This window comes from the organism of the source record quoted next, unplaced genomic scaffold (assembly GCF_019419815.1).
Source record: "Pyrus x bretschneideri cultivar Hongxiangsu unplaced genomic scaffold, Pyrus_bretschneideri_v1 Contig4, whole genome shotgun sequence".
In the NCBI taxonomy this organism is placed as follows: Eukaryota; Viridiplantae; Streptophyta; class Magnoliopsida; order Rosales; family Rosaceae; genus Pyrus; species Pyrus x bretschneideri.
The window spans coordinates 6,601,818-6,623,943 of NW_025999723.1; the positions used below are offsets into that span (position 1 = coordinate 6,601,818).

General features: G+C 37.6%; 3 protein-coding genes and 1 pseudogene across 4 annotated transcripts; 3 read left to right on the forward strand and 1 right to left on the reverse strand.

Annotated features, from left to right (window-relative positions):
- The first annotated feature begins 2,499 nt into the window (after positions 1–2,499).
- Positions 2,500–5,193, forward strand: LOC125468766 (annotated as a pseudogene).
- A 3,621-nt stretch (positions 5,194–8,814) lies between these two features.
- Positions 8,815–11,857, forward strand: LOC103948411 (heat shock cognate 70 kDa protein 2). The gene is made up of 2 exons (XM_009359442.3): positions 8,815–9,157; positions 9,823–11,857. The coding sequence occupies exons 1-2, from the start codon at positions 8,944–8,946 to the stop codon at positions 11,559–11,561; spliced, it is 1,953 nt and encodes a 650-aa protein (XP_009357717.2). The 5' UTR covers positions 8,815–8,943; the 3' UTR covers positions 11,562–11,857.
- A 402-nt stretch (positions 11,858–12,259) lies between these two features.
- On the reverse strand, positions 12,260–15,764 carry LOC103948409. Its single transcript, XM_009359441.3, has 9 exons — positions 15,548–15,764; positions 15,398–15,459; positions 14,838–14,928; positions 14,498–14,584; positions 14,223–14,276; positions 13,450–13,634; positions 12,878–12,960; positions 12,682–12,782; positions 12,260–12,587 (listed from the first exon to the last, which is right to left on the reverse strand). Exons 1-9 carry the CDS (start codon positions 15,593–15,595, stop codon positions 12,372–12,374), a joined length of 927 nt encoding a protein of 308 aa, XP_009357716.2. The 5' UTR covers positions 15,596–15,764; the 3' UTR covers positions 12,260–12,371.
- Positions 15,765–17,868: 2,104 nt separating this feature from the next.
- LOC103948408 (geranylgeranyl transferase type-1 subunit beta) lies at positions 17,869–20,711 on the forward strand. Of its 2 annotated transcripts, none has more exons than XM_048565814.1 (11): positions 17,869–18,086; positions 18,171–18,246; positions 18,378–18,442; positions 18,598–18,740; positions 18,836–18,891; positions 18,960–19,063; positions 19,183–19,228; positions 19,430–19,554; positions 19,797–19,864; positions 19,945–20,032; positions 20,462–20,711. In XM_048565814.1, the coding sequence occupies exons 1-11, from the start codon at positions 17,928–17,930 to the stop codon at positions 20,609–20,611; spliced, it is 1,080 nt and encodes a 359-aa protein (XP_048421771.1). In that variant the 5' UTR covers positions 17,869–17,927; the 3' UTR covers positions 20,612–20,711. The 2 variants fall into 2 exon arrangements, with proteins under 2 accessions (XP_048421771.1, XP_009357715.2); XM_009359440.3 differs by having other exon boundaries at positions 18,987–19,063.
- Positions 20,712–22,126: the final 1,415 nt, after the last annotated feature.

Below are 22,126 nucleotides of genomic sequence, written 5' to 3' on the forward strand. Positions count from 1 at the left end.
TAATATCCCATAAAAATGTATAATTATGTATAATAATAAGAAAATACAATAAAAAATGCAGGATGATTGTAAACATTAAATTAAAATTAAAAAAGGGAAATCATGAACACTCAATAAAAAATAAAAAATAAATCGTGGAAAAACTGCACCCATGTTGAGCAAAAAGTAGTTTTTTTTCAAACTGAACTGCCGATATATCATTCCACAAATTTCATTTCAATCCAAGAATTAGAAAAAACAAACGTGCACAGAGTCTTCATCTTACAAAATTGTCAATTTCTTCTCAACGACGTTTGCTACATATTATATGATTGCATGTATAGAAAATTTTAAAATAGCGAATTATTTCTCTATTTATATGCCTATGTAAATTTATTGTCTAAATTGGGTTATGATTTTTGTGTTTGTATGGTTTCAGTGGCGGAGCCATATAAAGGCCAGCGGTGGCCCATGCATATCTTGAAATTTCAGGTCTTATATATACTGTCGGCAAAGATTTATGAAAATGGGCATGCAGCTCATTGGATTTTTGTGTTTTGCATATCCAAATGGTCCCGGTTCGAGACTTGCTTGTGTTCCGGCTCTTCTTAGTTTTTTTTTAAATTGGAAGCAAAAATCCTTATAATTTTGCCTTATTTTTCCCCATAATAAAACTAAGCCCTCTTTTTTTTTTTTTTTTGGTTATAATTTGCCTTATGTTTTACCATATAAAAATCATACTTTTTTTTTTGGCTAGTTGATATAAATAAAAGGCCTAAACAGTCCAGAGAAATATTTAATTTTAAGTCATGATTTTAGATTTTTGTTCGATTCTTTTTTTTTTTTTTTTTTTAATCAAAACTCGAAACAAGTTTTGTTCATATGAAGTCGTTTCAATGCTAAGTTTTCCGTACAAAATGTAAAGCTCTACCATTCTTGTTTGATTAGAATTTTCCATGCCAATACAAAAAACAAAACCTTTAATTTCTCTTCATTAATTATATTTCAAAGGCTAATTTCTTTCCATGACTAAAAGGCCCCTCCTGCTCTGGTTTTCTGACTCTGCCACTATAGAGTTTTGTTGCGAAGTCGAAAACTTTACCTTATGGGACGGTTAATTTGATGGTTTGAATTGCATGATTCCTGGCAAGACCGGTATTTTTAGTTTGTATCTCTTTAGATTAATTCAAAAGGTTGTTTATGCTCCTCTTGCGCATTAGTTTATTTTAATTATTAGTAGAAATTTTCATTTTTATGTTCCTTTTGCCAATAAGTTTATTTTAATTTAATTTAATAAAATTTCTATTTTTCGTTTATGGGTAATTGAATTTTTTTTTTTTTTTGGTCAAAAAATAGGTTTTGTTAGATTAACCATCAACGGGGTTCGAAGCCACGTTGTCGTGCAAGAGCTCAACTCATTTCCACCACTGTGGTTTATGGGTAATTGAATGTTTGAAAATTTTTAATTTGTATAATCAGTTTTGAAGTTGGTTTCACAGGAAAAATACGGAAGAAGTGCATTTTGCTCCATCCGACTATGAAAGGTTTCAGTCCTTTTCATTTGGTCTTCTTTGATGTATGCTGCAAGAAGTATATTTGAAATCCTAGTGTCTCCGAAACAGAGTCCTATTCAGTATAGAGTTTCTCAGCTTTTGCAAATTGCTAAAGTTTCTCAAGCGAAGACAACATACATGTATACTTAGCATCGTTCATTTTGAGTTTCATTTTAGCATCTAAAATAAGGATTACATATTTGGACTAGTAGTGGGTGTACGTTTCATTTATTTCTTTGCATTTACTAATATTAATATCATGTCCACATTCTCCTCATTTCTTTTTGGTTTAATTGGCTTTGGTGCAAGTCATTTGTTTGTATTTACGATAGGTTGCCTTTCTATTAACTTCTTTATTATACACTAATTTATTAGTTAAATAATGGTTTAATAGGCTTTATGTGTTTTTTTCTTTTTGAGTTGAGAGGCTTGCAGTATCTTAATTTAAATCTAACGGTGCAAAAGTTCATACAAATTTTCAACTAAAAAAATTAAAATGAAAGAATGTCTCTTGATAAGTACAAATATTAAAATTAAACATTGTACCTTTGTGTATTGTAACTATAAGAATGTGTGAACAAATGTTAAAAAAAAAAAAAAAAAACACTACACGTTACACGTAGCGCACCATGATATAAAAAAAGGTCTTTCACACGTACATGCAGAAAAGAGTAATGCTAGGGAAACTAAATTTTAGAAACTAAAGAAAATGGAAGCTGATGATTAATTTATTACTTCAATGTTGACAAACATGCTCCTTTTTATTGGTAATACATTATTTAGTTTGCAAATTTTGTCTTCAAATTTAGACTCTCTAACATTACCATGTAGAAAAGGAGGGAAATTTTTACAAACTGAGATTTCTTCCTAGCTAAGTTTCTTTACCTATCGCCCAAAAATCTCATAAGCTCTTTACTCTTCTCTGCAGTTCTTAGCTTGTTTGATTGATTGAATCTCAACGGTTGCAATGGCGGTAAAAGGAGAGGGGCCAGCGATCGGTATAGATCTCGGAACTACTTACTCGTGCGTCGGTGTTTGGCAACACGACCGCGTCGAGATCATCGCTAATGATCAGGGCAACCGCACGACGCCGTCTTACGTGGCGTTTACTGATACGGAGATGTTGATCGGCGATGCGACCAAGAACCAGGTCGCCGTGAACCCCGTCAACACCGTCCTGGGTAAGAATCAAGATACTTTCTTTTTCTTGCCAAATTTTTTTATGTGATCTTGTTTTTTTTTTTTGCCTTGTACTGTGTGATCTCTGCTTGCATGGCTGATTTTATGTATTTGACTGTCAATATTTGCTGGTTGTTTAAATTTTGTTGTTTTTCGATTTCTACTGCCTGAATTTCTGAGAAAAAGAATTCAATTTCCTTGAAAGTAATTATCTTTTTGAGGCTTGGTATGATAAATTACTATGCAGGTTAATTTTGCGCGGGGTTTTGTCGTGCCTTGAATATTTTTATAACGAATTGATCAGTTTATTTTTTATTTTTTATTTTTTTGCAGTATTTGTTTAGTTAATATTAATGGACTATCAAATATTATAATTGGTGGTCAAGGCTATGAGTTATAGTTAATCTGTTCAAAATTATAATTTTGGGTTTTAAGTTTCTTGTTAATTGTTGGATGAAATTTTAAAAAAGCTATCCAAGTTTTTAGTGTTTGTAGCCTGTTCTATGTTATGAATTATTAATAAATTAGTATTTTTAAACGAGCTTGGTTAATTTTTCAGATGCCAAGCGGTTGATTGGTAGGAGATTCTCTGACCCTTCTGTTCAGAGCGACATGAAGCACTGGCCCTTCAAGGTCATTTCCGGCCCCGGTGACAAGCCCATGATTGTTGTCACTTACAAGGGCGAAGAGAAGCAGCTCATTGCTGAAGAAATTTCCTCGATGGTTCTCTTCACAATGCGTGAGATTGCTGACGCCTATCTTGGCTCATCTATAAAGAATGCCGTTGTTACTGGCCTGGCTTACTTCAACGATTCTTAGCGTCAGGCCACGAAGGATGCTGGGGTCATTGCCGGCCTAAATGTTCTGCGTATTATGAATGAGCCCACCGCTGCCGCTATTGCATATGGTCTTGACAAGAAGGTAACCAGCGTTGGGGAGAAGAATGTCTTGATTTTCGATCTTGGCGGAGGCAATTTTGATATCTCACTGCTCATAATTGAAGAGGGGATCTTTGAAGTGATGGCTACTGCCGGAGACACCCACTTGGGAGGAGAAGATTTCGACAACAGAATGATGAATCACTTTGTTCAAGAGGTCAAGAGGAAGCACAAGAAGGTTATCAACAGCAGCCCAAGTGCTCGTAGGAGGTTGAGAACTGCTTGTGAGAGGGTAAAGAGGACTCTCTCCTCCACTGCTCAGACCACAATTGAGATTGATTCTTTGTACGAGGGTGTCGATTTCTACTCAACCATTACCCGTCCTAGGTTTGAAGAGCTTAACATGGATCTTTTCAGAAAGTGTATGGAGCACGTTGAGAAGTGTTTGAGAGATGCAAAGATGGACAAGAGCTCGGTCCATGATGTTGTGCTAGTGGGCGATTCTACTAGGATTCTGAAGGTGCAGCAGTTGTTGCAGGACTTCTTCTATGGCAAGGAGCTATGCAAGAGCATCAACCCAGACGAGGTTGTTGCTTATGGCGCCGCTGTGCAGGCTGCCATCTTGAGCGGTGAGGGTAACAAGAAGGTGGAGGACTTATTGCTTCTGGATGTCACTCCTCTGTCCCTTGGTTTGGAGACTACCGGAGGTGTGATGACTGTGTTAATTCCAAGGAACACTACCGTTCCAACCAAGAGGGAGCAAGTCTTCTCTACCTACTCAGACAATCAGCCTGGTATCATGATCCAAGTATATGAGGGTGAAGAGACAAGGACTCGCGATAACAACTTGTTGGGAAAATTCAAGCTTTCTGGCATTCCTCCTGCTCCAAGGGGGTGTTCCGCAAATCACTGTTTGCTTTGATATTGATGCCAACGGTATCTTGAAAATCTCTGCTAAAGACAAGACTACATGGAAGAAGAACAAGATTACCATGACCAAGGACAAGGGAAGATTGTCGAAGGAAGAAATAGAGAAGATGGCCCAAGAGGCTGAGAAGTACAAGTCAGTAGATGAGAAGCACAAGAAGAAGGTGGAGGCCAAGAATGCTTTGGAGAATTATGCCCACGACATGAGGAAGGTTTTGGAGGATTATGCCTCCAACATGAGGAAAAAGATTGAGAAGATCAATGATGAGATTGACCAGGCCATGCAATGGCTTGACGGAAACCAGCTTGCTGAGGCTGACGAGTTTGAGTACCAGAAGAAGGAGCTGGAGAGCATCTGCAATCCAAACAGTGCCGAGATGTACCAAGAAACAGGGTGCTGGGGGAACTTTCCTCCTGCTGCTGGCAGTGGTGTTGGTCCCTATATTGTTATCGAAGAAGTTGATTAAGTGGTTTTTGTTCATCCAAGATGTGTTTGTTTTGAAGAAAGTGGTGAATGTGTTTTTCTGTTTCGTAGTTTAAGGTTTGAAATTGGGTACTTTTTTATGGGATTCTAAAATCCAAGATGTAGGATGTTTGGTGATCTTGGTCATTTTGTTCAACATCGTATTCCGGTATTTTGCCAATGAAGCCTTTTTTTTTCCTTTTTTTATTCAAAATTCTCTCAGATCTCCCGTTTGATCTTGTTGAATTTTGTCTTTACTGTTCTTTTTATCTGATATGTTAAATAATAATGTCATTTAAAAAAAAATTAATCACTTTGTGGGGTCTATTTATGCATGCAACCAATCAAATTCTTAGAATACACAACGTTTATTATATTTGCATTAAATTTATTAGAAAAATACTAAATGGATTTGACAGCATAATATTTTGCCTTCAGTTGACTTAGCGCCACATAGGAAATTGAAGGCTCGGTTGGAGAGATTTTGTTACCAATTTTTATTGTTATATGTCTATGTGGTAGTTTTGACATGTGAAGCTCTAAGTCATCAAAGCAGCTGAGGCTACGGAGGCTATTAGTTCTGTAGCAGTAGTCCCTTGACTCCCTTCAGAGTACAAGTATGAGCATCTGTCTCAATCTAGCAGACGATGTGGTACAAATGCAAATATGGATAAGGATCACAAAACTCATCTAACTATATGGATAAAGAGAGGCATCAAGCACGTGATGATTTAGGAAGCACTTTCAAGTAAATTTTCAAGACGCATTTGAACATTCAATAAAGGATCAAATGTTTCTCTATGAAAGCACTTATAGAAGAAACACTAATGAGCATTATAAAATCAGTTGTAAAACTAGGGATGGTTTGGTATGGGATATTGAACCGAAACTAGTATCTTGAATCCCAAACCGAAATTTTTCGGGACGGGAATTTGAAGACCAATCCCAAACCAAATTTTCGGAAATCCCGAAATATTTTCGGGATTTCGGGACAAATTGGGAATCCCAAATTAAAATATGAAATTATGAATTATTCTTCAAAATATATAATTCAAGAACACATTCATGAACTAGGAATGTCATTTCATTCACACTACCATTTAATCGAACACTAGCATGCCTGACTGTTTTTATCAGAGTCAAAATTCAAATTAATTAAACCCTTTTGACAATCTGTTGAAAGACAAAAGAATCAAGCCTTCTGAAATCATCAGCCATGACAGCAGCAATAATAAAATCCAAATGAATATAAAATAGAACATGAAAAATATGCAAGGTGTAGGGCATTCCAGGTTGCAAAGCATGAATTAGAAACTACTAGCATCAATTATAAAAAAAATATATATATATAATAATTAATAATATTTATTTTCGGTTTGGTATGGGATTCCCGAAATATTGAGAGGCCAATCCCGAATTCCATACCGAAATTTAGGGATTGGTTTGGGATAACATTCCGAAAATTTTAGGAATTTCGGTTTGGGATCTGGATTTTTTCAGTTTGGTTCGGGATTTTGGGGATTTTTTTCCACCCTTATGTAAAATAATGTGCAATGGTGTGAGTTAAACATGAAATTTTAAGGCATAACCCATAAAAAGTTTTTTCCTTCCAATAGTTATGGCTTTTTTTAATCGAAGCCCCAAATTATTAAAAAATAATTTTAGCTTAATTTTTTTCTCAATAATTTTTTTAAAAAAAAAAATTTACATAGATTATACTAATTTATTTATATTTATATTTTAAGCTAAAAATATTTGAATTCTAATAAATAATAAAAAAAAATCACACAAATCCACCCCATTCTTAAACACAAGTTCATACACATATATGAAAAATCATTTCTACACATTATGTAGATTATCCTAATTTTGTGTGGATGTTTAAATAAATACATAGGTATTTATAGAGTTTGTTGTGTGAAAGTTGATTCACTATAGTTCATATGGTGTGTGTTTGTGCAATACATGATGAGTCAGTTTAGAAGTGCTTTTAGATCAAATGCAATGTCCCTCCCAAACATTTCCAATCATTATGCTTTATTAAGAGCTCTTTTGAAAGTACTTTTAAAATGACTAAAAGGACTTTTAGTGAAAACAATTTTGGGTTCTAAGGCCTCATTTGGCAGCCCGTATAAGGAATTGGATAGGATAAGTTACACAGAGCCAGGTGTTTGGTGCAACTATGTACTAAATAGTACTTGTATTACTTAAATTGGGCCACATCTTTTATCTGGTGTATGCCCGCTTATTTATCCTTCCAGAAACCTATGTATTATTAGTCGGGTTTGTGTCCTCGCTCTATCAATTTGGCTCTCTCACATCGTTTTGCAAACTCACTTCTGTTGCCATCGTCAATCCGAGGTTCTTCTTCCTCCTTCTCCTTTCTTCTTCATCTTCTTCTTCCTTTTGCACTCCATAGTTGTCGCCCTCCTCTTTAGTTTCTCGTCGCGACCGTCGCCCTCCTTTGCAGTTCCTAGTCGCGGGACCCGCTTGGGTTCACGTGCCATCGATCCTGGATTTGAACTAGATCCGACTGAAACCCACGTCGTCGGAGCATCGCCTGCATTCACCTACTGCCCAAAATCGCCGCATCACCGCTGGAATTGGGTTGACTCCTCATGGAAAGAAATGCGAGAGATCAGGGAGCAATCTCACATGCATAGAACATTTAGGAAGTAGTCTCATGCTATTGGGTATGTTGTCTATGCTGATTCTGTTGTCCATCCCATTTAGTGTGGTGAATCCTAGGGAATCCTGTGCAGTGGAGAAGATCTGGGGAAGAAATGAATTTTTTTTTTTTAATAGTTTGATTTAAATAAAGGACAAATAGAAAATGCAATATCAAGATTATTTTTATTTAATTTGATGCATTTGGTTGTTGTGAATTTTTATCAAAAAAAAAAAAAAAAAATCCTTTTTTTCATTAGTCATCAAATTTTTTTAATAAAAATAATATAATCCGATCTATTATCCGATACGGTAACAAACATATTATAAATAATACGGTCATTAGTACAATATTGCACCAAACATTCAATTAATTTAGTCAATATAATCCGGTGACAGATTATTCTATCCGACTGAAATAGTCAGTACAATTCGAACTGCCAAACGAGGCCTAAAAGCACTTAAAGTGCTTTCTCATGACTCACTTGCATTTTACCAAGGATTGATGCCAAAAAGATATTAAAAGAGAGTAATAATTGGAAATGCCTTGGGGGATTTAAAGTTTAAATTTTAAAGGACTTTCACAAAAAGCTCTCGGTACTGTTTACTTTAACGAAAAATCATATTTTTACACTAAAAAGTCAATCTTGGTAATCTTCATTTTACCCTTTATTTTGTCCTTATCATTAAAACTCAAAGTTTTCAAACCCTTTTCATTAATTTTCTTTAAATATTAAGCTTTAACTCAACCATTACATTTGATCCAAAAGCAATTGTAAACCGACTCATCATGTATTGCGCACACACACCATAAAGACTGCAGTGCAGCCCGATCCAAATCCGTTCGGATTCAAAGCCTTTCGAAAGCCCAAAAGTCAACTCACAGCCCAAACACAAAACGCCACCGTCCTGTGAAACGTTTTTCAACAAGGACGAAAGGACAAATTTCCGACGACCAAGGGAGTGGACACGAAGTTTCGATCAAAAAGTAAAGAAACCAACCCCGTGAAGCAAATCAGATCAGCACCGTCCACGACACTCAAATCCAACGGCCGTTATCAAACCGAACATTCTGGACACTCTCCCACCAAAAATAGTCAATTTCCTCACGAACATTCTAGACAAGTGTCCTACTATATAGCCCCCCGCCATTCACTACTCTAAATCCAACACCTGTGATTACGAACAGCCCGTCGCACAAAAAATCTCAGAAGCTCTTTGCTTTTCTCTGCGGTTGGATCTTTAATTTTCTCTACGGTTCTTTGCTTGTTCGATTGGTTGAATCCCTGCGGTTGCAATGGCGGGAAAGGGAGAGGGGCCGGCGATCGGGATCGATCTCGGAACCACTTACTCGTGCGTCGGTGTTTGGCAACACGATCGTGTCGAGATCATCGCCAATGATCAGGGCAACCGGACGACGCCGTCTTACGTGGCGTTTACTGACACGGAGAGGTTGATCGGCGATGCGGCCAAGAACCAGGTCGCGATGAACCCCGTCAACACCGTCTTTGGTAAGAATCGAAATACTTCTCTTTTCTTGCGATATTTCTGATGTTATGATGTTTTTTTGCCTTGCATGTTGCGTTTTTTGAATCAATTTTACTCTGTACTGTCTGATCTACATGCTTGTATGGCTGATTTTATGAATTTACTGTCAATATTTGCTGCTGGTTTAAATTTTGCTGTTTTTGGATTTCTATTGCTTGAATTTCTGAGAAAAAGAGTTCAATTTCCTTGAAAGTAATTATCCTTTTGAGGCTCGGTGTGATAAATTACGATGGATGCTAATTTTATGCAAGGTTTTTGTCTGCCTTGAATCTTTTTATAGCGAATTGAACAAGAAAAAATGGTTGATTTTCTTTTCTTTTTTTTTATTTATTGTTATTTGCAGGATTTATTTAGTTAATATTAAAGGACTATCAAATATTGTACTTGGTGATCAGGGCTTTGGGTTTTAGTTAATCTGTTAAAAATTATAATTTGGGTTTTGAGTTTCTTGTTAATTGATGATGAAATTTTAGAAACGCTATCTGAGTTTGTAGTGTTTGTAGCTTGATCTGTTTGGTTATTTATATTTTTGATCATTTTGAAAGGATTTAGCTTGATATTGGAGCTTGTTCTGTGTTATGCGTAATTAATAAATTAGTATTTTAAACGAGCTTGGTTATTTTTTCAGATGCCAAGCGGTTGATTGGTAGGAGATTCTCTGACCCGTCTGTCCAGGGTGACATGAAGCACTGGCCTTTCAAGGTCATTCCCGGCCCCGGTGACAAGCCCATGATTGTTGTCATATACAAGGGCGAAGAGAAGCAGTTCGCTGCCGAAGAAATATCCTCCATGGTTCTTGTCAAGATGCGTGAGATTGCTGAGGCCTATCTTGGCTCATCTATAAAGAATGCCGTTGTTACTGTCCCGGCTTACTTTAACGACTCTCAGCGTCAGGCCACGAAGGATGCTGGGGTCATTGCCGGCCTTAATGTTTTGCGTATTATCAATGAGCCTACCGCTGCCGCTATTGCATATGGTCTTGACAAGAAGGCAACCAGCGTTGGCGAGAAGAATGTCTTGATTTTCGATCTTGGCGGAGGTACTTTTGACGTCTCCCTGCTCACAATTGAAGAGGGTATCTTTGAAGTGAAGGCAACTGCCGGAGACACCCACTTGGGAGGAGAAGATTTTGACAACAGAATGGTGAATCACTTTGTTCAAGAGTTCAAGAGGAAGCACAAGAAGGACATCAGCAGCAGCCCAAGAGCTCTTAGGAGGTTGAGAACTGCTTGTGAGAGAGCAAAGAGGACTCTCTCCTCCACTGCTCAGACCACAATTGAGATTGATTCTTTGTACGAGGGTGTTGATTTCTACTCAACCATTACCCGTGCTAGGTTTGAAGAGCTTAACATGGATCTCTTCAGAAAGTGTATGGAGCCCGTTGAGAAGTGTTTGCGAGATGCAAAGATGGACAAGAGCTCGGTCCATGATGTTGTGCTAGTGGGTGGTTCCACTAGGATTCCGAAGGTACAGCAGTTATTACAAGACTTCTTCAATGGCAAGGAGCTATGCAAGAGCATCAACCCAGACGAGGCTGTTGCTTATGGTGCCGCCGTGCAGGCTGCCATCTTGAGCGGTGAGGGTAATGAGAAGGTGCAGGATCTATTGCTTCTGGATGTCACTCCTCTGTCCCTTGGTTTGGAGACTGCCGGAGGTGTGATGACTGTGTTGATTCCAAGGAACACTACTGTTCCAACCAAGAAGGAGCAAGTGTTCTCTACCTACTCAGACAATCAGCCCGGTGTCTTGATCCAAGTATATGAGGGTGAAAGGACAAGGACTCGCGATAACAACTTGTTGGGAAAATTTGAGCTTTCTGGCATTCCTCCTGCTCCAAGGGGTGTTCCTCAAATCACTGTCTGCTTTGATATTGATGCCAATGGTATATTGAACGTCTCGGCTGAAGACAAGACTACAGGGCAGAAGAACAAGATTACCATCACCAATGACAAGGGAAGATTGTCGAAGGAAGAAATTGAGAAGATGGTTCAAGAGGCTGAGAAGTACAAGTCAGAAGATGAGGAGCACAAGAAGAAGGTGGAGGCCAAGAATGCTCTGGAGAATTACGCCTACAACATGAGGAACACGATCAAGGATGATAAGATTGCATCCAAGCTCGATGCAGCTGACAAGAAGAAGATTGAGGATGCAATTGACCAGGCCATCCAATGGCTTGACGGAAACCAGCTTGCTGAGGCTGACGAGTTTGAGGACAAGATGAAGGAGCTGGAGAGCATCTGCAATCCGATCATTGCCAAGATGTACCAGGGTGGTGCTGGTGGACCTGATGTTGGTGGCGGCATGGATGAAGATGTTCCTCCTGCTGGTGGCAGCGGTGCTGGTCCCAAGATCGAAGAAGTTGATTAAGCGGTTTTTGTCGATCCACGATGTGTTTTGAAGGAAGTGGTGGGGGTGAAGCTAGTGATCGTGTATTTTAAGTTTAAGGTTTGAAATCGTTTTTACTTTTATGAGATTTTAAAAAATCCAAGATGTAGGATGTTTCTTGGTCATTTTGTTGAACACCGTATCCCTGTATTTTGCCAATGAAGCCTATTTACTTTCTAAATTATCTCTTAGATTTTACTGTTTGATCATGCCCTCATGGTCAAATTGCTGCTTGTTTGTTTGTCTTTACTATGTTATTTTTACCTGTTTACCGTCTCTGTTTTTCCTCTCGCTCAAGCAATTGGGATTTCTCGGAGGCTCGACTTTGCCTGCGCAAGACTTATATGGTAGTCGGGAGTGACGGAAGGAACCTGTCAATTACAGAACGAAGTCAGCAAAGTGGCTGAGTCCGCTGAGGCTAAGGAGGCTGTTAGTTCTGTAGCAGTAGTCCCTCGACTCCCATTGAAGTACAAGAATGGACATTCACCGGCCTTTGAGTCCCGCGTTTAGTTCTACATGCTTTAGTTGTTCGATACACATACATCCACCGGGCGCCTCATAACTATATTATGATTTCATGGTAGTCGGGATATAAACATTAGCAAAACGAGATAAGTCCGTCGCGGATTCAAGGACTTATTCTCGTCTCAAATTAGCAGACGATGTGGTACAAATGCAGGTATGGGAAAAGGATCACAAAACTCATCCAACTATAGGATTCATTACAAAAACAAGTAATGCGTGAATGGTTTGAGCAGTCGAGAAATCTTTCTGCTATGCCTTCTAACCTTTTTATGCTAAACCACCATGGCCTGAAACCTCCTTCACAGCCTCCTCTTCCATTTCCACAAGTTGACGGCAGAATGCTTCGACGTCACGTGCCTCTTCCGCCAAAGACAGTCTAAATTCCTTCCACTCGAACTGGCCAAATCCATCCTTAAACCCAGGACTCAGAACCTTGCTCAACACCTCAAAACCCTTACGGTCGATAGACAGCATGTATGCATCCTTCCATGACAACATGTATACAAATGAGTTAATATGTTCCCGATCCTACCTTTGATCTTATCAAAGAATTAGAAGTTAATAAAAGATTGTCTACCTTTGCATTTGCATTCAAGTATGTACAGCAGAAAAGCATTAGCGCTCTGCGTCTTGGTGCACTTTGATTTATCCCATCAATAAGTTTGGCAGACAAAGGAGCTACATCAAAATTTTATGCGTGTGAGTAAACTGACAAAAGTCGTATCTTCTCAAGCTATAGGAAACCTTTAAAAGCACTTTCAAGTAGGTTCTACCCAACAAATCTGCTTTAGACGCAGCCATATCTTCTGTATCAATCTTATGAGTGTCTCCACTGCCATCAACATACACACACGATCTGGACAATAAATATTTTGAGTCAGAGGTCGTTGGCGCTGAAACTCAGGTCACATAGTCTACGTGAAGCATAACATATCTCTCGTTTGAAGAGAGTACAGAAATATATTCAAAAAAACTACACGAATGATTGAACGTATAGCCATAACTGTATTAATGGAATGATGGGACCTATAGCCATAGTTGTATTAATGGAATGCAGCGTAATGCTCTATATGTTGTCCTTCTCTTAAAGATTGAAATTATTGAAACTAGCCAGGAGGTTTTCATATTATCAGGTTGGTTAGACGGCGACAACACAAAAAGTTTATTTGGTAATTCAGTTTATAAACAGATGGACCTGCTCCAATACTTGCTATGAAAATTGTCCAAATTCTAACCTGACCCTAGGATAATCACAATCAGACATACTGATGAAAACACTGGATTCAGTTACCAACAAAATTTAGACAAAGATTTCAATTAAAATTCCAGAAGGCAAGGTTCTTGCCTTTGATTGAACTTGTAAACTATGTAGTTTTCATCACCTTCCAAGAGCTCCTTAAGGCTTTCGCTTCGTGATGTACAGCTATGATCAGAAGAACTTAATACACCTGAAACTGTATAACTGGACTCACTCATTGCTTTCTGCTCCGACCGTATGACTTCTCTAAGGACTTTCGTTGCAGATTGAACCTATAACAAGAAGAATAACATATTATTAAAAGAAAACACTGTAACCATAATACTGAAGCAATTTGAGAGCTCAAATTTCCCGTTATTGCTTATTACTAATGAGGTCAGAAGTTTCAACCTAAAGCAGGATTAGGTGTAATTCAATCACATATTCACAACCAACATATGCTGATGAAAATCATCAATGAAGGTTAATATTTCCAATGTCCTGCTCCTTCAAAACCTGATGAATATCATCAGTGAATGAGGAGTTAATATTCTCAATTCCCCTTTCCTCCTTTGTTTTGATTTTCCTTTATCCAGTGGATTATTTCAGGAACCGGCCTAAAATAACCATGTTAGAGGTGGGACAATACCTAGTATGATTTCAGGCATAGTGAGTTAAGAATGTGTTGAAATTTTTTTTTTTAAAATAAAAATCAACGGTTGTAGAATCATAGAATCAAACAAAGCATTAAAGTAAACCTACACTTGTAAAAAGAAAAGACACGGTTTTGTGACAAAGAACATGGATCCCATGAGTTGGAAATCAAATCTATTCAAGTTCAGAATGTTCAGAAAAGTAAAGTGGGGGTAGAATAAGATTACCTTTTCCTCGGTTAGAGGCACAACTTCGCCAGTCAGGGCAATTCGAGACGGTGTCTGCAAATTTAGAACAATCAACTATTAGATTAATATGCACAATGGAAATACTTGCTCAAATACATGTACCTTATGCAGCTTCACATCGATACTATTCCAAATATTGACATGCTTTAAGGAAGAAAAATCTTTTGACAAATCTTGGGGTAGAAAAAACTGTCCTTAAAGTAGTTATAACTGGGGAAAGAGGGAAGGGGATCACAAAACTCAAAATTGAATACCTTTCTTAATGATCTAAGTAAGCTTGCCAGTGGACCTGGGATGGGATTGGTGACAGCAAATGAACTGCGCTCATCAACAACTACATTCTGCAAGAGAAGGAAAAGAAAATGAGGATAACAGCCTTAATGACTAAAGCTTCATCGCATGCACACGGTGCCTGCTACCAGACAATAAAATTATTTCTCTTTTTTGGAGGACGTGTGCAAATAATCTAAGAGAAATCTCAAGCACACACTACAGAGAAAATACAGCTTACCAGCAGGCAAATAAAGTGAAAACTTAATGACTTCATGTCCGAAAGTAAAAATCATCAGTCTAAACACTATGACATGAGCTTACCACATTATGCAACTCCTTTTCGGGCACCCAAAGGTATGGCTTCCCTCTTTTGCAGATGTACTTAACCTTTGATGTGTATATGTCCTCCTTGCTAACACAACCATACATAGCAAACAGCAAGAAATCCCATTAGTTAATGGATGAAAGTAGCAGTCTTTGCTGCTGCTTTATAGTATAAACATTTAACGGTTACTAACTAAAAGCCCACAAGAAGATGAACAGACACTAAACTTGGGAACTCATATCATTTTACTTACGTAAAACGAAATCTGAAACTCAACTCAATTCCAAACTACCATACAAGCTTATGAAGCAAAAGATAACCTACACGGGGTTGATCCAAATCAGTCGGGTTTTCAATGCGATTTCTTTTCAGTAATACAATCCTTTCGGTAACATCTTTGATAGCTAAATTTTTAACATAACCACCCAACATATAGTATTATACTCAGTTGAGTGAAGGCCTTTTGCAATCGAAATCAATGTAAAAAGCCCGATTATTTAAGTCTTGTACCCACTAAGCATAGCTGAAAAGGAAGAGTTTTGAGGAAATGGGTTACCTTCCTTTAGCATCAGCTTTGATGGTATTGAGTTGCCCTTGCCAATTGGAAGACAGTATACTCTGCAATTGTTTGAGGTCATGAGATTCTTGTAGCAACAAAACCATGAAAAATAAAATGAATTGAGAAAACTAGAGGGGAAATGAATACCTTGCATTTCTCGGCAAATGTTAAGACGGTTGCCTTGTTGGCCTTCATGGGTTCCGCAGTATTGCACCCCAAGTGCTCGAGGAAATTACTCAGGGAAAGAAAGTGTTCGCGCGAGAGAGCGAGTAAGACAGGCGGTGAGCTATGGTCAGGGTTTTAGGGTGGGTTTTGGAATTGAACGAATTCTTCAAAATAATTTGAGATTTTTATTCCGTCTTTTGGTTGTGGGTCCAATATATATGAAGTTGTACAATTATGGGATAATAAAAAAAATACTACCACACGCTTTGGTGAATCCGGATTCGCTTTGTGAGGTCACGGGGATCCATGAATCGTGTTCAATCATCATACATCGTGCGGTTATAAATTATTTTAAATATTTTTATTTAAAATTAAACACAAACAGTTACTGATCCCCAGATCCTCACCAAAAGGATCCGGAGAGGATCCTGTTGGTGCTTTGAAAGGATCTGGAGAGGATCTTGTTGCTGCTTTGGTATTGTTAATGCAGGGTGTTTTTGGACCCTCAAAATAGTACAAGTCCAAAAAAAGATCGAGGAAAGCCCAAGAATGGTCAAGGCCCAAAGAAGGAAAGGAAGTCCAAGGAATTAGAAAGGGACATTTTGGAGCGTTATAGTCAACTGCTCACTAGTCTTGTTTGACTAATATAAAGCACTTCCCAAACGTCAACGGTACATGGGCAGACTGACAACTTTATGGTACAAGACTCCAGGAATAGGCATACTTAGACACCAACCCAAGCAACGTGTCAATCACCAATAAAGATAAAAGCTTATGATGGGACATAAAGGATATCGGGCCATTGATCGAAAGGAACACTGTTGACTAGTCAAGATCGAACCTTGTGCTTGGTACGCGTTGGCCCATAAAAACATGTAACCGAGTTAAACGACTGTCACTTCACCACCACATGTCGACTGATGAACGAAAGGATAGTCAGCACTCCAATCTACGCTGGTAGCCCATTTAATGTCGGAATAATAAAGTGGATGAGCCTGAGACTTTGTGTGCTCATTGAGGGCATATATAAGGGGGTAAATACCTCTTGTAGCAGGTCAGACGATTGAGAGACAAGAGAACTTAGCCTATAGTCGAGCGCTTCTTATAATCTTGAATCAATATATTCTGAGCGTTATAATGGATGCAGCCCAGTTTTGAGGGATGAATTAGTTAAATCTTGAGTTCATTATTTCATATCTTTAAACCCGAGCCCATGAAGGATTAATCGTTTGGTTTTTTTTTTTTTTTTTTGAACAAATGATAAATTATCTACAATAAAGGAGTGAGCTAAGCCTCACAATGAGTTAGCAATAATTTGGTTCAAATTTTCTATTGGTGAGAATCGAACTTAAGACCCCTCACTTACAAATGAGGAAAAATATCATTAAACTGTTGTACTAAATGATAAATGTTTAGTTTATTAAGTTGCAAGTCTTAAACATTAAAAGATACATGTTTTTTTTTTTAAAGTTATGTATTGAAATTTTGGATATTCTTTTAAAAGAGTTACGTGCAAATAACACACAACTTTTTACGAGAAGAAAGTAAATTGAGTCATATTGCACTCAAATTTTAGTTTAGGTGACAAATGGAAATAGCTTTTTTTTCTGAAATGTGACACTGTTACAATTCCCTTTTGAAGTTGATAAACTCGAATGAGGATTCTTGTTAGATTCTCTTTGTGAGGATTCCGGGAATTCTCAAATCACATATGTTCATTGTATATCATGTAATCAGAAATTATTGTCAATTTATTTATTTAAAATTGAATATAAACAGGAACCGATGAAAACTGATCGTACGATGTATGATAAACGAATGTGATTAGAGGATCCGCCGATGATCCTCTCTCGATAAACTCAATCCCTTTTAATATTTTAATTTTACCCGTTGTCCTTCCATTACGTAGAATTATGTCCTTAAGTGTGATTACGAAGGAGTAATTAAATTGATGATTAAATTTCAGCAATCTAAGGGTGAATCTAATAGTTAATCTCCTACTAAATAAATCAGTATATTTTAAGTTTATATATATTCGTTTTTTTTTTTTTCGGTTTAAAGTTAAAATTGATGATGTATTCCACTTTCAAAAAAAAGAAAAGAAAATCATGATATATGGGCGTCCTTTATTATTTTCCGCGAAAAAAAAAAATGAAAAAAGAAAAAGGTTGTTTGAAGTTCGAAGATGAGTAGATGACGACATCCGAAAACGCTTTAGAAACGGACTCAACGTATCTCAGCCGTCGACTTCGTACGCCGTACACCTCCGCAGTTAAAAGCCAAAAGCTGGTTGGAGAAACCCAAGTAACCAGTAGGATCTCCGATCTCCAACTCCACCGTCTCCGTCCAATAAAATCGGGCCATGGCTTCGGAGATTTTCGAGCGTGACCGGCACGTGACGTTTCTTCAGATGATGTACCAGCTGCTGCCGTCCCCCTACCAGTCCCAGGAAATCAACCGCCTCACTCTCGCTTACTTTGTCATCTCCGGCCTCGACCTCCTCGCCGCCCCCAATCGCCTCGTATGTCGTCGTTAGTCAATTTTCGTTGTTGAAATTCAAATTTGAAATAAATGATTTAGAAAGTTGCAATCTTTGATTTGGTAGGTTGACAAGGAAGCAGTTGCCAAGTGGGTTCTGTCGTTGCAAGCTCACCCGAGAAGCCAGTCCGAATTGAACAACGGTAGATGGGGCGATTTGTATTTTTGAGTTCGAATTCGATAGAATCGAATCGAATTGAATTAAATTGTTTTCATTTAAGTGTGAATTCTAGTTTAAATGAATAAAAAAAATTGATCTTTTGATTTGTTGTAGGACAATTCTATGGATTTTATGGTTCCAGATCTGCACAATTTCCTTCAGAGGATAATGACAATGGGGTATGAAACTATGAACTAGTTTATTTATTGTTTAAGCTTTCTGTCGGGTTTTAACCATTTCGTGTAGTTTAAGCAAATTCTTAGTATAAGAGCATTGAATGATATACTTTTTTCGTGTTTCCGGTTAGTAATTATTTAGTTTGATTTTGATGTAGGCTTTATTAAGTCGCAGTGTCAGTAACTTGGCCAGCACGTATTGTGCTGTGGCGATACTTAAAATCATCGGCTATGACTTGTCCAGTATTGATTCTGAGTCGATACTAACGTCAATGAGAAACCTTCAACAGTCTGATGGGAGGTATTGTGGTTTACAGGAAAGCTTATAGCCATGTCTTAGGGGATGTTATGAGTTAGCTGGACTAATTTCCTGGTATTTTCGACTGATTTTGGCAGTTTTATGCCTATACATACAGGGGCCGAGACTGATCTCCGATTCATTTATTGTGCTGGTAAGACGGTAAAAGCTTTTATGTAGTTACTTTTTAAGCCGTTTAATTCAATATACTTGACAATGTAGCATCAATTGAGCTGATTGATGTACCAGTGGCCATTTGTCATATGCTGGGAAATTGGAGTGGAATGGACAAGGAGAAAGCCAAGGCGTACATAATAAATTGCCAGGTCTGTATGGCAAATGCGATCATCCTCTTGGGATATTATCTTCCATTTAATCAGTAAATTTCCCAATTCTTGATATATTTTGGAGATATACTTATACAGAAGTGACTTCGTTCTTTCAGTCGTACGATGGAGGCTTTGGGTTGACTCCTGGTTCGGAATCTCACGGTGAGTTCTAACAATTATGAATGTCCCCATTTTTCGATTTCCTTACCAGTTGCTTTCTTGTTAATATTTTACTCGATTGTTGTTTTTTGTATTTCTAAAGTAAAACAGCATAATTTCTTCTTAGACTAGCCCGTGATGTAAACCCAAAAAGTTTGAAATTTTCTTTTTCTTCTTGATACAATATTCATTTTAGTGACACAGGCGGTGCAACATATTGCAGTGTTACATCTCTCCGGTTAATGGGATTCATTGAAGAAGATATTCTTTCTAAAGATGCAGAGTCTTCCATAATAAATGTGCCATTGCTGCTGGATTGGTGCTTGCAGGTTTGTCTCCTCACCTAATATCTTCAAGCGTTGCCAGTTTTCCCCTTGAGATTGTAAAGCTTTTAACACTCCTGCAAGTAAACACTTGACAGGCATGTGGGCATTAAAAGCCTTAAAATCTGCCAAATAAGTAGATGCATCTGAAACAATGGTCCCGGACTTTGCATTCTGATAAGCAATTTTATGTTCTCGTCCCGTAATAAAGATTTCTCACTTTCAGTCATTCTTTTGTACCACTGCAGAAGCAGGCAGCTGATGGTGGATTTCAGGGTAGACCCAACAAGCCTAGTGATACATGTTATGCCTTTTGGTAGGTGGATGAACATCCTTTGGGCGTTTCATGCCGTGTTTGGAATTTTGTACCCTGACAATGGAAATTTGCTTGTGCAGGATTGGATCAGTTTTGAAGGTTTTAGGGGGCCACAAATTCATTGACAAGAAGGCTCTACATGGATTTTTGCTAACTTGTCAATCCGAGGTGCTTTTGCTTATCTCTCCTCATATTAACCTATGATACGATAGGGGAGAATGTGAAGTTTCTTTCAGATTTGTCATGGAAAATCCGTTGTTACTTCGGTCATGCATACAAATTTACAAATTTATTGGATTAATCTCCATAAACATAGAAGGATCCTAAGGCTATGATGATAGAAACTAGAAATGCAATTGGATATAAGTTCTTGTTCTTAGGAAAAATAACGGACCAATAAAATGCAGACGAGATAAATTTGATTTTTGTGCTTGATTTTTTTTTGGCAATAGTATCTTTTGTAAACAAGAGGAATGTTGTAATTAGGCTACTTATACAATATTATGGAAGTGCCCCGATTTCTGTCAAACTTTTTTCTAAGCTGATAGCACTGCTTATGACTCCCGACTTTGATGTTCGTATTTGTGTTTTCACCAGTACGGTGGTTTCAGCAAGTTCCCGGGGGACTTTCCAGATCTATATCACTCCTATTACGGGTTTACCGCATTCAGCCTCTTGGAAGAACCCGGCCTGAAACCACTCTGTGTTGAGCTGGGAATGTCTGCTATTGCTGCCATTGGAATCTGACCTGATATTTCTTCATATACGTTGGCTTTCTGGTTGATTTTTTTGTGCGTTTCCATGTATTCAACCGTGTTCTTCATAAATTAGAAAAAATTTACCCTTCCTTTTACTGCAAGTAATATAGAAATAGAGGTAAATTACTTGGCCACATGCAGTGGGTGGTAAATTTTCTTTCCAAGTGACTTGATATTTAGCATGTGATAGCATTTCCATCAATCATCATCACACGTTTTTACATTTCTATCAAGTGCTCATGTTTCAATTTTGTACACACAGAGTCTTTATGATCGTTATGGTTGAACAGTAAAGTTGTGAAATCAAAATTCACTCTTCTTTTTGTATTTTCTCGATTCTTCTTTGATTTATTTTATTTGAATACGAAAGAAAAATAGATTAGTATATGAGAAAAAATAAGAGTGAAAAAGATTTTCCTATAACGAAAGGTAAAATCATAAAAGGGAGATGACGGAGAGATGGACACAATAAAATATAAAATTGGTTACAACGCAGGTTATCTATGAGGTAAGGTGTTTTTTGGCTTTGATACCAAATTGACAAACCCCAAATTGGTTATCCACGTGGATCCCAAAAATCAAGGTATGCTAGCTGACATTCGAAAGATGATGAAGCTATAAGGTGAAAGTTCTGTATAAACAGTACGAATAAATTTAAAACCAAAGTCTAAGGTAAATTAAAGGAAGTGCACGCAGTGTGGGGAGATAAAGATTGTAGCGATGAATTGAGATTATGATCAGTCTAAGATTTGATTCTCTATAGATCATGTTTACTAATGGAAATGAGAGAATGAACGAATTAGACAACTTCGAAATAGAAAATAGGAATTTTATACTTTTTCGAGTCTATGTTAGTATTTATTAAAGAAAAGTTAAGTGAAGTGATTTTCCAACTTATACTTTAGCAAACGCACGAAACTCAAGGATTAAAACCTCTTAATTCTTGGTAAGTAAACATGTAACAAAAAGAACATACGGATTGTTTCCTTAGTATATGAGTTTGTATACATTGATGGCCATGATTTGAGCCACGAATCTGTCAGTCAGAACAGAAGATTACAAAGGGGATACTAAAAAAGTAAGAGCCTACATGATTCTTCAAGGTGGAGGTGGATGGATCGTTGCACCTTTCGGCAAATTCGCACAAGCCACTTTCACGGGGCAATTTGCTTATCTTTGTTGTTTGGGAAAATGCCCTAAGGCCATAAGGCATCACCTCAACTCTTCCCTTTCCTTTTTCCAACTTTGTCTTGTAATGCAGGTGGTTGATGCTTTCTTAATGTCATGTCACTAAGTCACCTGTACTAAGATATTGAATTCCACCTAGATATTGAGATTTACCAAAACAAGTGGCATAAACATGCCAGAAAACAAAGGCAAGGCAACAATGATTGTTTATGATAAGAGAATGACTTTCATGAAACGGGATGTTAAAAAGACTTGCATATGGTCTGCAAAGTGTTATTGCAGTGTTTTGGGCAAAAAAATAATATCATGTGTTTTA